At 48.1% G+C, this 15,722-nt stretch overlaps 3 protein-coding genes across 3 annotated transcripts in view; 2 read left to right on the forward strand and 1 right to left on the reverse strand.

Annotated features, from left to right (window-relative positions):
• Nucleotides 1-15,722, reverse strand: part of LOC126565342 (uncharacterized) — a 205,199-nt gene that overhangs the window by 177,179 nt on the left and 12,298 nt on the right. The gene's annotated exons all lie outside the window — the stretch shown is intronic.
• LOC126563748 (WD repeat-containing protein 81) lies at nt 1,085-8,311 on the forward strand. The gene is made up of 4 exons (XM_050220448.1): nt 1,085-1,303; nt 1,821-7,411; nt 7,487-7,948; nt 8,019-8,311. Exons 1-4 carry the CDS (start codon nt 1,088-1,090, stop codon nt 8,248-8,250), a joined length of 6,501 nt encoding a protein of 2,166 aa, XP_050076405.1. The 5' UTR covers nt 1,085-1,087; the 3' UTR covers nt 8,251-8,311.
• Nucleotides 9,043-10,152, forward strand: LOC126566004 (chitotriosidase-1-like). The gene is made up of 2 exons (XM_050223204.1): nt 9,043-9,052; nt 9,116-10,152. The coding sequence occupies exons 1-2, from the start codon at nt 9,043-9,045 to the stop codon at nt 10,150-10,152; spliced, it is 1,047 nt and encodes a 348-aa protein (XP_050079161.1).

The following is a 15,722-nucleotide window of genomic DNA, read 5'->3' on the forward strand; positions in this document are numbered from 1 at the left end:
GCTATCTATACGTATTTTACGATTTACACGAGACTACGAGGATAGACATTTTATCGTTAGAATGATTTATGTATCGCTTGACCAAGCGGTAAATAATAAACTGGCTTGTTTAGTAGATTTTAAAGCGCGTGTCACATCGTTTCGTGGTCACAATATTTTTATTATTTTCCCATCCATGTGTGGCATAGTGGGGGTAGTACCCTAGTGGTAGTGCCGCCGGTTGCCTAATCGAAAGGACCATACATTACATCCTACCCAAGGCCTGTAGAATCCCAATGAAGCCTACCATGTTTGTTGTTATCTATACTTTACCACAATGTAAGTAGTTACTGCCATCCCGGCGATAACCTAGATAAATCAGAGGGATCAGCTTCGAAGAATTATTCCTTGACTTACCTCATGCGTTCGATTATAGCTTCTATCCATATTATCAGCATAATGTTTGTTAACCGTAAAAAGAACATCCTGGCCGTTGTATGCTGAAACATTGGAAAGGAAACTGAGGATCAATAAGCTTGGAAAATTCTCAGGAAGTTATCTAATTTACTTACTCACCTTTGAATTGCTTGTTGTTAAAAAAATAGAGATAAATTTAAAAAAAACTCCGCTCTGTTATTGCCGAACAGCTGATCTGGTGTTGTTTATATTTGCCGGGCAAATGTAAACAATCGCCTGACGTCTTAGCGTGAACGCTTCACGCAACGCAACGCTTCAGCTTCGTAACGCTTCGTTTTGACAACGATCAGCTGTGCCAAAAAACGTCAAAATTTACCACCAAACAAAAATCGATGATTGTTTTTTCGTACCGAAACGCGATAGCACGACGCGGAACGTAAATGTGGCTCCATTCAATAAAAAGTGTTTAATATTCTCATTTTAATCATACTCTCGCTGTACAGTTTCGCGTGTAAAGAACCATATCACCAATCCGCGGGCACAGTTTGTGCAAAATGACGTAGTTCTTTCGTGATAAAAAGGAAACAGAAATCAAACAGCACACGCGAAATAAGATGTCCGGGAGTTTGGTCGTCTTCTAGTCAGTTTTTTTTGTCGCACCAAACTCATACGCATTCCCGATTTCCTCCGCATGATGGAAGTGTTCATGCAGGAATTTTCCATCCCAAAGCATCAAATTCGGGAAACCGAGTGCCCGAATCGGTACGTGCTGCTGGTTCACAAATCGTGGCTGCGTGCCCTCAGCCAGGGCAAGGTGCCGAAAGAGTTCCCCACCTATGGCCTGGCCGATGCACTCGAATGGCCAACGGAAAACGAAACGGGACCATGGAGCAGAATTTATGCAGCCGTAAGTACACAGTGGCGGTGAACAAAAAAAAACGACGCACTCAATACGCTTCAGTTCGCCCATCTCGGCACGGTGGTGCTCTCTTCCGTATTGGGCAATTTTGCTTGCTGTAAATCCAAAGCACCGTTAGGCGCGCGGATTATGACTTCCACCTCAAAGCCATCCACCCCCACCACCACCAACAACGGGTTTCGTAACACCGTTTTTCAGCTTTTGCCCCCGTGAACGGGTTTAACATTGTTTCGCGCTGCCTGGTATCAAAACAAAGCTTTTATCGCCTACCAGTATTCCTTCCACCCCCAACACATTTTTTTCTTCTGTTCGATAAACGCAACGCGACTGCGTATCCAATCCAAACACGCATACATACGCAATCCGCAACATGCTGGTTTCGAGCATAAACAATGCGTGTTCAACCCACGACTCCCACCGTGGGTTGAATTCATCTTCTTTTAAGCTTAAAGTTCTACCAGATCACACCGGTCATTTTAATGTGCCTTTTTCTCCTTAATTTTAGGTGTATAAAAAACAAAACTGTAATGTGATACCACTGCCGAAAAATAAGCATTTGCACGGAACAACTGGATCCGGCTTGAACGACCTGCTTCTTTCACCACTGGGCAGTCCCGGAGATGGAGAAGACCCACTGCACTACTCCCAGCTGCTTCAGTACGTTTCGACCAATAATCATAAAAACCTCTGGAAGCAGGCGTATCGCAAATACGGCGCATCCCGCCCCGGTAACATTCCTGCCAGTACGGCCTCGACCAATTCCGTCAGCAGTGCATTCAGCGAACAGCGCGATTCCATTATCAACCACAGTACAAATGGTACGAAAAAAATACCAAATACGATCGCCAGTGATATTGGCGGAACTCACATATCAGCAGCGGCGGCGGCGGCAACGGTGACTTCGACAGCCCCGATCGCCACCGGAACACCGGGAAGTCAAGCACTTCCCCACGATGTCGTCTTTCGGGAAGTGTTAGCTCGCGCGTTTGGATGTCCCGTGTTGCAAAACCTTGCCGGAAAAGAGGAACATCATACCACTTCCCTACCACCCGGAGCGGATGGTCAGTTGAGCAATGCGAACCTATTCCCGGTACTCGCTACCATCGAAAGCGGTGGCGCATTTTACATTCTGTACGATCTCTATCTGGCCAACAATCTACTTGACTGTGTCACTTACAGTCCGGCAATCGTTGAACGATCCTACAATAAGCCACTCTTCATTGTCTATCAGCTCTTGCAGCTGATGAAAAGCTTTCACGACTGTGGCCTCAATCTGGGCGATGTTAGCTTGAAGGATATCTACACGACCGAGAATCTCTGGATACGGGTGATGCCGAACCTCGAAGCGAACCTGCTCGAGTACGACGAGGAGTTGATGCGGCAGATTGGTGAGCTAAGCATCACGAATTCTTGCGTGCCTACATCGTCGGCAGAACTAATACGAATCAGCATGAGCAAAGAACTCACGATGAGCTACTCCCTGAAGGAGTATTGTGAAATGTGGTGTCATGGACAGCTGTCAAACTTCGACTACCTTACAATCCTCAACAATATGACGGGGCGGCGTGTCGGGTGTGCCGAGTACCATCACATCATGCCGTGGGTGACCGATTTTTCATCCCGTTCCGGACAAGCGTGGCGTGATTTGAAGAAATCCAAATTTAGGCTCAATAAGGGAGATGCTCAGCTTGATCTTACGTTTCAAGCTGCAGGAACACTAGCTGGATCGGGTGCACATGAGCAGGGTAGTTTATCATCGGCCGCAATCCCTCATCACGTGTCGGACGTACTGTCAGAGATTACATACTACGTGTACATGGCAAGACGTACCCCGAAAGCTATACTCTGTAAACACGTTCGCCCTATCTGGGTACCGGCAGAATATCCGGCCACAATTCAGCGCCTGTTTGAGTGGACACCCGATGAATGCATTCCAGAGTTCTTTACCGACCCGTCCGTGTTTAAGAGCATCCACGAAGATCTGCCCGATCTGGAAATTCCTAGCTGGTCTAGCTGTCCGGAAGATTTTGTGATGAAGCATCGTGAGCTGCTGGAAAGTCAGTACGTTTCGGAACGGCTCCACCACTGGATTGATCTTACGTTCGGTTACAAACTAACCGGAACGGCAGCAGTACGTTCAAAGAACGTTTGCCTCTCGCTCGTCGATAAGCATCAAAACCTTTGCCACCGAGGCGTAGTTCAATTGTTCGCTTGTCCTCACCCGCTTCGTCAGTTCCCGACAGCGTGGAACGGTAAAACACCTCCTCGGTTGCAACATCTCCAGCACGAAACCAATCGTCGACTCACGCGCAGCACCGAAGATCTCACGCGATATCCTCAGCTGATAAACGACAGTTCGACTACCGGGTCCTCTACCATACAAAGAGATCGTTCACCAGCTGCCGTTGTTGTTCCTGGCCCAGCCACCTCCTACAGACATTCCACGCAGAATCTCCAGCAGCAATATCACGTCCTCAAATCCTCCGAATCAAGCTATCACCTAAACCACTTGCAGCCAAAATCACACGGAACAATCGTTCTACCAAAAAGCTACAACCCGATCGCACAACTAACGGCTGTAGAAAGTTTGGGTACGTTTCGCCGCAAAGTGTTCCACTCGGGTGGTGAATCGCTTACGAACAAGCAGCCAGACGAATACGATCTCTGGTGTTCACGTATGGACGCGCGACCAATCGCGCTAGGTGGAAATGCATTTGTGAATAGAATTTTTAGCGAAACCTACGAAAGAACACTTCGCAAAGAGCGTCCCGGTGGAGTAATGCCAACGCAAGCGTCTCCCTCGCTACAGCAACAAGCTTCCGTCGCCCGACAGAATCTCAAGCAACTGTTGCTTCAGCAGCGTAACAAAGATCTCAAAGTTCTTGGCTGTTTAGTGGTGGAGTTGTTTCTCGCCTCAAAGCTACTCCCTCTGGGCAGCTGTTTACGGCAGGAATTTGATGAACGGTTAGATGCTTGCACGAGACTCGTCACCGATGAGCCTCGATCATTGCCTCCCTGTCTACTTCCGATCGTACGTCAATTGCTCGGGCTGGACAACTGTAATCCGGAACTCTCGGGAGTGACCGATCGAGGCCTACCACCTCCAACACCTCACCAGTACCTGCAGCCGCTGCTTGCAAACTTACTCATACCATTCCCGGCACACTATCACCGGCTCTACCAGACCGTGCGTGCCCTGCGCGCTTTTGACGAGTGTCTCCAACTGCTTGAACTTCAAACTTTTTTCGAGTGTGATGGTAAAAGTTGCTCACGCTATTCCGCGCTCGATCGAACACGCATCGAGTATCGACGATTAATTGCCGAGTGTAAGGTAAATGCTTGCGTTGCACTGGCCGATCCCCTGCTGCAACCGAGCGGACATAGGGAACAGTTCTCCGCCGTAGAATTGCTTCTCCCACATATTGTTGAGTTGATCCTGCACGATGATACCTCGATTCCTGCCGCTTGGAATTTGTTTGATGCAATTGCTACTACCCTTGGCGTTCGTCGGACACAAACAGCTCTGTTACAGCCTATTCTTGCCCTGTACGACTCCGATGAGATGGATACTGCCGTTGGATCTTCGCGTCCACAAGGCAATTCGGGCGCTAAGGAAGGATCCTCGATAGGGGGCAATGGGATGAGCATGACGGCACCCGGCGAAGGAGAACCCTCCTCGTACCTGAAGTTTACACCCCGAAACACTTCGTTCAAGTCCAAAAAGTCTGTCAAGCTGTACCATCACAGCTTTCTGCTGAAGTTGATCGTGCGGTTTGGATTGCGCTGCTTCCTGGAACACTTTGTCGTGCCTCTGATTGAAGCTGTCGGTGGATATCGGGATGGTGATTTTAACCAATCGTACCACGTCCACGAACCAGTCTGGCCGTTTGGTGGTGAATTTCGCAAGTCACGTTCTTACCGGAGTTTTAAGCTTCACAATGCCAACACCGTTGAAGATGGTTCAACCGAGGCGGAACCGGCATCCCTTTCCAACACGCTCGTATCTCCCAACTGTTCCGATCGTACCATCTCACCCACAGTCGCTGGAAGACCCCCTGGCTACAATCCGCTAGATGAGGAAGATCTCCTGACGGCCGATACACCAGCAAGCAGTGCGAAAATGCTGCCCGACAACGAGCAGATGTTTGCGTTCGATGAAGATCCACTAGCAAATCGTCGATCGACCATCACACTGGAAGATGACGATGCAGTGGAGCATGCAATGCGCCACATCATAGACGATGAAGAACTTGACCAAAAGCTAAACCACTCGCAAGCGGAGGAAGCTTTCGAAGATATGGTACCAGCTGGTGGCTCACAAAACAGTGAACTGAAATCGCCCACAATTCCCATCCCTCCGACACCTTCGTTCAGGCGAAGTATCGAGTTCCATTCCATTGGGTGTGAAATTGGTAGCAAAAAGAGCATCGATTCTGGGGAGTTCCTTTCAAAAACACCGGAAATCGGGACGGAAAGAGCAGGTAAAGATGGAGCATCAGCATCCACCGTTGGGAGTGCGACGGCTTCGAATCGCGAATCACTCCTAAATCGCTCCAAATCTACCGATTCGAACAAAACACGCTCGAACCGGATCTCGGAAATGAGTTCCGAAAGCATTATCTGGCTATCGCACCGATTGGGACCGGTACTGACTGCACGCTACCTTTCCCGAAACTTGCTAAAAATGTTGACACTTTGCTACATCGGTGCGGAAAACCTTTTCCCTTCTGCAGATGGTAGTCAGTCGAATCGTTCGTCTCCAACAACAGCCGGTGGCGGTTGTCCGACGGGGTTGAATCATTTCTCCATCACGGAAGGATGTGTTGTAGGAGACGAAGCAGCTCTACGCGTTATCGACTGCTTAACCACGATATCTGCCCTGTTTGGAGAACACTTTATTCTGGTACAATATTTACCACACATTAGTGAGGTGATTGCACTCTGCCGGAAACGGATAACACCAACCCTGGAGGGTGGACTCATCAGTGCATTACAGCTGCTCAAATGTCTCATCCCATACCTTAACGATTCGACCGTGATGGAGCAACTTCCTGAGGTGTTTTTGCGTCAAATTCTACACCCAGCCGTACGATTGCTGGAATCATCCAAATACACTATGCCGAGCGGATTTCTTGCACGATCCGTGCTCGCACGCAAACTGATCGATGCGCTTTACGTCATTTCCGTGCGAATCGGGCGTGAAATGACACGCGAACATATCTGCGTACCGGGATTGCAACGATTCTTCTTGATATTCGATAAAGCGTACGCTCGGCAGCAGGAACACTTTGCCACGGTCGTTACGGAACCTTCCCAGGGAGAGCCTCCCTTCGGAAGCTTTACACCACCGGGAGTTCTGGGTAGTGGCGGTGACCATCAGATGGGCCACCAAGCGCAAGGAAATGCCCGTGCCAAAGCAATGGAAGAGATACGGGACGTGTTTACGCCGAATCTGGCGTACTTTACCTTCGTGCCCTTCCTGAACTACCTCGGTCAGCAGGACATGAGTCGGTGCATAAGCAATCTGCCGCTTATTTTAAATCTTTGTCACGAGCACGAACAGATGGATTATGGCCGGTCAGGTGCGAACGCCACGGGAGATTCCGGTTCGAACCAGGCTGGATCAACCGCAACCGATGAAGAGCAAATGGATTCGTTAAACTGCTCCAATAGCTTCGGGTCCAACATTATTGGCAACCGTATCGAATCGTCTGCCGGCACACCCGGGTCAGGAAGAATCGAACACAAGGACCTGCTCGGGTTGGTTACGTACCGGTTGGATAATGTTAACAGCTCGCGCAACCTGCGTGGAAACTGGTTAGCATACTGGGAGCACGAAATCGGACGGTCGGAAAAGGACACACGGTTCAATTTGAAGCAAATCAAACTTCAAACGTACACGGGGCATACGAACTCGATCAAAGCGGTACTGGCGCTCGACAACGAGAACAGCTTCATTTCGGCCTCGAAGGACAAAACGGTCAAGCTGTGGTCGTTGCGTAGTGAGGGCGACGGTTCGAAGGTATCCTCCTGCCAGTTTACGTACGGGAATCATCGCAAATCGGTACACTCTTTGGCGTTCCTGGAAGCGTTACGGTGAGTTTTTCGCTTTCGAAGGGTTAATTTTCTCAATAAGAGCCTTAAGAAAATTGTCTTTGCTTGTACTTTCAGGTTGACGATTTCGTGCGATTCCGGCGTTCATCTGTGGGATCCGTTCGTAGGCGCCCAAATCGGTCAGCTCGACGTTCCGAAACATTCCCCAGTGTCCGTGGTAAAGACGTTTCCTTCGCCGAATTGTTTGGTGCTGGCTGGGACTGCCGACAGCACAGTAAAACTGATTGACGCCCGAACCTTCAGCTACTGCCACGAGTGGAAGGTAGCGCTGACACCGGCCGGCACCGTCCGTACGATCGCCGTTGCGCCCAGTGCAAATTGGGTAGCTGTAGGCCTTACCTCAGGGCACATCGGCGTGCTGGATGCAAGGACGGGTGGTGTCATATCATCCTGGCGTACGAACGATAACGATCTACTGCAATTGCTAGCTCCGAACGATGCGCAGCTAGTAAGTTCTAGCCTCGACCAGATGATAGGTGTGTGGAGCCCAAACACAGGCCACCTACAGTTTCACATGAGGTACGGCGCTAGAAAATCTCATTTCATTTTCGCATCAAATATTAATTCCTTTCACCTTGATTCCACACAGAAATCGTCCCGAACCGGTCCACTGCATGGTGAACAATGGTCCGGAATTGATCGTCGGCACACCTACCAACCGTATCGGGGTATACAGTGCAATCGAACCGGACTCACCCTACTCGTACACGAAGCTGCGGTCTGAAACGTTCCGTGGCGTGTTGACCAGCTTTGCCCTGCTGCCGCTCAATCGGATGATGCTGGTCGGTGGTGACAACGGTACCATTACTCTATTATGTTAAGATCTGTGACCGAAAAATAGCTCCTTATCAGTAGTGATATTATGACGAACTTGAATTTTGTTTTTTTAAGTGATCATCAGTTTCTCCTAGTGGGGGCGGGTTACGTGTGCGTGTGTTTTTTTGTTTGTTATAGAAATGTGTTGAAAAACCCCCAATAAAGCCCAATATTCGAATGTACATAAATCTACCCTTATCTCTATGTATGCGAAAGCTGTGTCTGGAATATGGATGCTTGTCTGAATAATTATTCATTCGCTTCGGCACATTTCGAACCGAATTATCATTATACCTCGAAAGAAATCATTCCACCCTGAAACCCTGAACTCTTACTGAATGTGCCTCGAATCTTTTCCCATGTTGGGCCTTGCAACTGGCTATCTTTAAAATTGCAAAAAAAAATCTACGAATCGAAATTCGTAGATTTTTAAATTTACGATATTTTAAAAAATGAGTGCCATCCCTCATGTACGCACTTGAGGTTCATAGACGCCGGAGGGTTAAGCTACATATTTTCCTTTAACAAAAACATCTCTCTTATGCGATAAATTCACCCCTGAGTTCCCGTATCACAAATTTCGCTTCATATAAACATATGATTCAACGCGATATGCAAAAGTATGTGTGCGAAATATATTGTACGATACCATTCCACTACTATTGTGTCATTCGGGCACGTATAAATAGAGGTCGAGTGCAGCAAGTACTAATTCAGTCGTTCTCAAGAAACGGAAGACATTGGTCACATCCGCCTAGAACATTTATTGAATCGCCACCGCCAAATAACGTTCCAACATGCCGAGCAGTGAGTCATCGTGCCGATCATTACGCGAACGTTTAGAGTATAATCCTAATTTCTTCCACCCAGAACCCATCTTTGGTTTTTACTCATCGTGGGCGACCTATCGCAGCGGCAAGGGTCAGTGCAGTGTGGAAAACATCGACCCAAACCTCTGCACCCATCTTCTCTATGCATTCGCGCTGCTGGACTCGAATGGATCGATCGTACTGAAGGACCACGGCGATCGAGATGCCATGCGTCGTTTCAACGCTTTGCGCGATACGCGCAATCCACGACTGCGGACGCTCGTATCGATTGGTGGTGCGCGTGATTGTGCTCCGGCCTTTCAATGTGTAGCCGCCAGCTCTCATCTGCGTGCGGCTTTTGCTAGAAATGTGCGTAAATTTTGTACCACCAATGGATTCAATGGTGTCGACATTGATTGGGAATTTCCCGAAAGTAGCACGGATCGGAACAACTTTGTTCACCTGTTAGCCGCACTGTCGGCTCAGCTTAAGGGCAACGGGCTGCTTTTAACCACTTCCGTCGGTGTGAATCGAGAGTATGATTGGACAGGAGTAGCAAAATACGTTGACTACATCCTGTTGATGAGCTACGATTATATTGGTTCCTGGGACCCCTACACTGGCCATAATGCACCGCTGTTTTCGGGACGTGTCGAAACGGACTATCAGAAGGAAAATCTGAACGTGAAGGCAAGTGTTGGCAATTGGATTCGTGGCGGTGCTCCATGGACTAAGCTGATAGTAGGATTAGCTGCTTACGGGCGTACCTTTACCCTGCGTGACACCGGTAACCATGATGTGCGAGCTGGGGCTAGCGGGGCAGGACGAGCTGGCCCGTACACCAAAGAAAATGGAACTCTTGCGTACTATGAGATTAAGGAAGCGTTTGGTCAGCGGTACTGGGATGTCGACCAGCATGTACCTTATGCGGTGAATGGCGATCAGTGGGTTAGCTATGATGATCCCGAGAGTATTCGGAAGAAATGTTACTACATTAATACGGAAGGGCTTGGAGGAGCGATGATATGGTCGATCGATATGGATGAATTTCAGGACGGGAAATTCACATTGCTCCGTACGGTAGTGCAGCACTTTTAGTTTATTTCACTACCATCGCATGCAGTCCGTGCAGCAGTAGAATTCCGAATAAAATAAAAAAAAAAGATTTAGAATCAATTGTAATACAATTGGGCATTGTAATATTTAAGCAATATGTGCAATTTCATAGTAGTTTCGATGACGCAAATCTCATCTGCGTCGACCACCCTGTGCTGGAAAACCGAAAAACGAATCCACGGCATACAACCGAGAAGATGAACGGCGTCAACTGGTCGTTTCACCACGTGCTCGATGGTGTGCGTGTGCGCTGCTGCTGCGATGGCTTTTGCTTTTGCGCTTACACGAAAGACACGGCGGGCACGTTGCTGGGTAACCCATAGCAACGAAAGGGCGAACCGTCGATTAGAGGAGATCTCAACATGCTGCGATACCCGGGCGCGCTTGAGCAAAGGTCATGCGACCCTGGTAGCTCGGTGTTGCTAACTCTCTCTCTCAATTTCTTTTATTGTTGTTGTTGTTGTGGCCGCATAGTCCTGGGATGGAAAAATCAGCATCAGCATATGTACACCGCGTACATCAGGCAGATAAAGAACGATTGTGTGCGTAGATATATATGGTAGGCTAGTTTGAATGAAGTCGAGATACGAGGGAAAATGTAAACATTGGCAGGGCGCCGTCCGAGGGGATTGTTTTGAACGATTCGAGCAGGTTTTTGGTCGTCTTGAGGTGAGGCCACGTGGTTGGTGAATTTGAAAAAAACGTTACTCATTGATTCCTAAAATCTACCATATCTTAACGATTAGTAGCAACTATTTCTTTACTAAACTGGTAAAAATAATTTACAATTTAATTGTTTGAGTGTGTCATGAAAAACATCAATTACAGAAATTGAAATTATCTTAACGAATTATTCATTAGCTGATTCAACATTTCACTATTTTAAATGTAGAATATATTTTTAAAATTTTCTTCAACACAGATATATTAGACTTTTATTAGACGTAAATTTGCAATATACGAATACAATTTGAACCGAAATACTCAGAATCAGATCCCTTTCAACGACATCCAAACAAACTTGTACAGCCATAAGATGCATCCAAACGAAAGAAAGATTATCAACACTGGCTGGTAGGGAAACGTGACGCAACATTCCGCTTCTAACAAAATAGTTCCCCGTACTCTGGCTCTATGTGCCTACCGCATATGTCTGTCCGCCGGGTAGATTCCGATTAAGTTCAGCTCAAACCGGCTTCGGTCATCCGGGGATTGTTTGTTGTCGCTATCGATGTTAGGTTCCGTTCGTCACTCTACTCCCGGGATTGAGGTGCGTTGGACGGAAAGCGAAGGGAGCGCATTAGATTGGCATTAAGCCGGAAAGCAGAAGAGGGATTGGATTGGATAGAATCCATCCAATATACCCTCCCCCGACTAATCACGGACTCGTGCACAAACACACACGCCCCCCATGCTAAGCGGGGCCGAATATCCGCCTTCTAGTCGGGTTGATCCGACGGAAAACAAACGTTTCGAAAGATCCGACCTTCTAATGCAACAACTAGCGTCGAAGGATGCCATGGAGGTATCCGCATCTAGCCATCAAAGCAAACCCGGCAAAACGTGTTTGAAACGAGTATCTCTGTGTGTGTGGCTGGTTTTCTAGCGCTGGAAAAGACTCCACCCTGCAATCGATCGATGCGCGGTACCGCTATAAGAAAACCTATCCCTGACGGCCACGAACACCAGCATACACGCGTACGAAGTTCCCCAAACACACAACCATCGGAACGTCGCGGCAGCGCAGTCGCGCGCGCTTTTCTAATCACCTTCTAAGCAACACTACACAGCCCTGCTCGTTTGCATGTCGGCCTGGCAATGGATTTAGCAAGAAGGTGAGTATGAAAGATAGAAACGAATAGAAAACGACGACCCCACTCGATACGTTATGTTGTCGCTCCCCTTAATGCCGTTTTACTTCATAGGTCCCCACTTTTTTCTTGTTGTTGTACGGCGATTATCGCGAATATCCGCGAGCATTCGCGTCTACGCGTCGCGTGTTTTTTTCATGGTAGTGGTAGCTGCTGGAGATAGTAAAACCAAGCAGCCGCTATTAGGCACACCACGGTAACGATGGTGATGCTGCGATAGAGTTTTGATGCGTGAGAACCAGCATCTCGGTCCAGTGAATGAGATAAAACTTTTCCCAGGTGAGTAGGCTTGCAGGAGGCTGCCATAGCGGAATCCGGACAAAGATCTCACCGGATGGAAAAACTGTGGTAGGTGCGGGGGAGAAGGAGTGAGGAAGTGGGTTAGGTGTCGGTGGGAAATGTAACAAAAAAAACCTAGCGTTCCGTTACCTTCTCTATATTTCACTGAGCGCACATAAAGATACACACACACACACACACACACACACACACACACACACACACACACACACACACACACACACACACACACACACACACACACACACACACACACACACACACACACACATTGCTGAGCTAGACTGGGGGATCCAGGCGAAGCATAGGAGATGAAAAACTCGTTTGCTTCGATTGGATCATGGCGGGGAAATGAGATGAAAATGGAAAACTAGAGGGATGTTTCTTCATACCAAAATAAAGTCGCTAATGTTAAAAGCATTTTTAAACTATTACAACATCACTTAGATAACAAAAATTGTCTAATTATCATACTTGCAGACATCACATGGCCGAAACAATTCCAACACACCAAGTGCTCGAACACACTCGAATTGCATCGTACGAGATACGGAACGGACGCGATTGTTCAACGCCCAGTACCATCTGTAATTGCATGAAGGTGTAGAAAGAGCGCATGTTTCGCTGCCGATGAACATTTTTCTAGCTTGTTGCGTGTGGTGGAGGTGAAATTCAAGTCTTCTGCCTCCTGGTAAGAGCCCAAACCAGCCTATGAGAGGTGGTTGAGCAAAAGACGGTTAGGTTGTACGAAACGTTGCCGCAGCAATTGAAACTGTGAATGGTTTGAGTTGAAGTTTCTGTTGGCCAAGAAAGTTAGAGATCGTGAACCAAGTGCAAGTAACAAAAAATGACTCAACACAATTTTTAAAATTGAAGCAAACTTGAGCTCCATCAACTCCAAATCTTTAGCTACAACCCAACTGCAACCCAATCTCGCCTTCCTTCCCATGGGGTGGTCGAATCGAAACACACCAGCATCGTGTGGTACAACGCGCGGCCACCTCCGAAAACGATGCGATCCTGGTCGCAACGGCGCTTACTATTTAACAATTACACAAGCCGTGCTTTACTCACGAAAACGGGGAAAAAGCCACTAAGAACCGGCTGCACCTGCCACCCCAGAGTCTCGCCCTTCACCATTGCGCCCACTCGAAAAGGGGTGCTTCGGGTCGATTCTTTCTTATCATCTACGGGTTTCCCCGACACGACGCATCGGCGCAACGACACTTCCGACACACCCGAGACTGGGTGAGATCTCCTCACATCAGGCCACAAATATGTGCGCTGGGTAGCGATGGATGAATTAAAAAATGAAACCTCTTTTTCGTCGGCTGCAACATACGGGGGAGGGGCAGCTTTGTCACTGTGGTGGTGGTGATTGTTAGTAGTAGGAACATAACATGGAGTTCCATGCTGTTGTGACGCTCCAACAATTGAGGCCAACAATTGCGCCACACCAACGTCACGATGTCAACCTACATGCCCACGGCAGAGAGAGAGCTTTTTCAAGTTGTGTGACTCAAAGGGGAGGAGGGGAGGGGGTGGTCGCTTTCACTTGACAATTTTTGCCGTCCGGATTGTCAACTCGGGTTGTGCTCCACCGGCCCCTAGACGCCTGTTATCTTTGGGGACACTTTTCTCTCTTCTTTTGACGTTTTAGTGACGACCTGGCGATAGCGTGCTTGTAGTGCACGACGAACTACAAATCGTAGTAGTCGGGTTACCGGTGTTGGTTTTCGTATCTACGCCACACGTGCTTTGGCACTTCGGAAAAAAGACGGTGGGGAATTGCTGCTTTTCCTTCACCTCCAATTATGATCCAACGTAACATAGGAGCGACATGGTTATAGCAGCTTCTGGTCATATTAGCACATTCATATTTGCTTGTGATTTATAGCTGTACCGTCAACAAAACGTTACATCGACCAGGAGTACAGGAGTCCCTGCAGCACCTCGCTGACTACCTCTCTGAATAGCGCGGGGAGAGCTAGTAGTACACAATCATGCGTGTTTTTGTGCCCTTATTTCACCCGTCGGCAATAGAAACCCAAACAATGCTCGTTTCATTTCGTCAGCAGCAATCCGAGCGTCAGCCATCGCTTTCTTGCACACTTTGCCGTTGATTACGGGGGTAATGTGGAACATACAGTGCAGTTCAAATTTTCTGCAGAGAAGTAGCGGCTATTCAACCAGAAAAAAACTCACAAATCTGGGCATCTGGGGAGGAACTTATATCAGTCGAAGACTGCTTGGAACATCATACAAAAATGTATTCAAGTCATGAACTTGAAGAAATACATCCACCGGAACCGGCTGTTGCATGACGACAAAATCAGTGCAATACTGTTCCGTACACACACACATCGAACCAACCAACAGCAACTCCAACATGGGATGGGCGCCCTTCTTCTTGGGGGCTCGTCACGCGATCGGACTCACATCGCAAGGTGGGGAGAACCGATCCGAACCTGACACCCGTCGGCACGTGGGCACCGTTCCTGCCAGCCTGGTATAATATTGCGGCCCGTACCTGACCCTCGTTTATAATAACAAAAGTTTTGTCGCGTCGGGCCGTTTGGAGCCACCAGCTGAGAAATCTCGCCCAGGCAACGACTACGACGACGACGTAACCATATACAACCGTCCGGCTCGTCTAGGGGTCATTGAACTATGGAGGGGTGAATGTTTTCCACGTGCGTAGGGAAGTATTGTAATCGGTACGGCACGACTTTTGTATTGTTCTGATTATTTGACATTTATAAAATAAAATAAGACTTGAACTGATATATCATCAAAAGCACAAATTTTTCGTACTTGGAATACAATCTTTTTTGTTACCTTCGACTCATTTAAAATTTAAGCGCACAATTACTAACCAGTATGCACAAAATGAACAGTGCACGAGTCAGCGAGGGTGCTTGAACATACCCCACAGCAAACACACCTCCTACTGAGCATGCTTTATGTAGCGACAACTCAGCGGCGCCTGGTCGATCATTCGTACAGCCCAACTGGTCCGATACCTTCGCCGAATGCTGCAATCCCGTTCGATCGGTTGATTCTTTTACTAACAAATTTCGATGCCCTCGGTCCGGGTAGTACTGGGAACGTGTCCTGAGAGTCCCGAGTAGGCCCAAAGAAGGTTCCCACTCGCTTTGAAGGACAATGGCGACGACTTACCCGGCCTACCCCGGGGGAACAACAGCCGCGGGGCTTTCCAAAAGCTGCTGTTCCGAGTACTATTCGGTGCCGTGGTGCAAGCTCCACGGTCGTTTCTAGTGACGCTAATGGGGGGGTGGTTTGAGAGCTTTGGCCTCAATCCGTGATTTCACACACTCTTTGCACTGTTTTTGCTGCGCTTGAACCGTTGCACAACCCCAA

Source organism: Anopheles maculipalpis, chromosome 3RL (genome assembly GCF_943734695.1).
Source record: "Anopheles maculipalpis chromosome 3RL, idAnoMacuDA_375_x, whole genome shotgun sequence".
Lineage (NCBI taxonomy): Eukaryota > Metazoa > Arthropoda > Insecta > Diptera > Culicidae > Anopheles > Anopheles maculipalpis.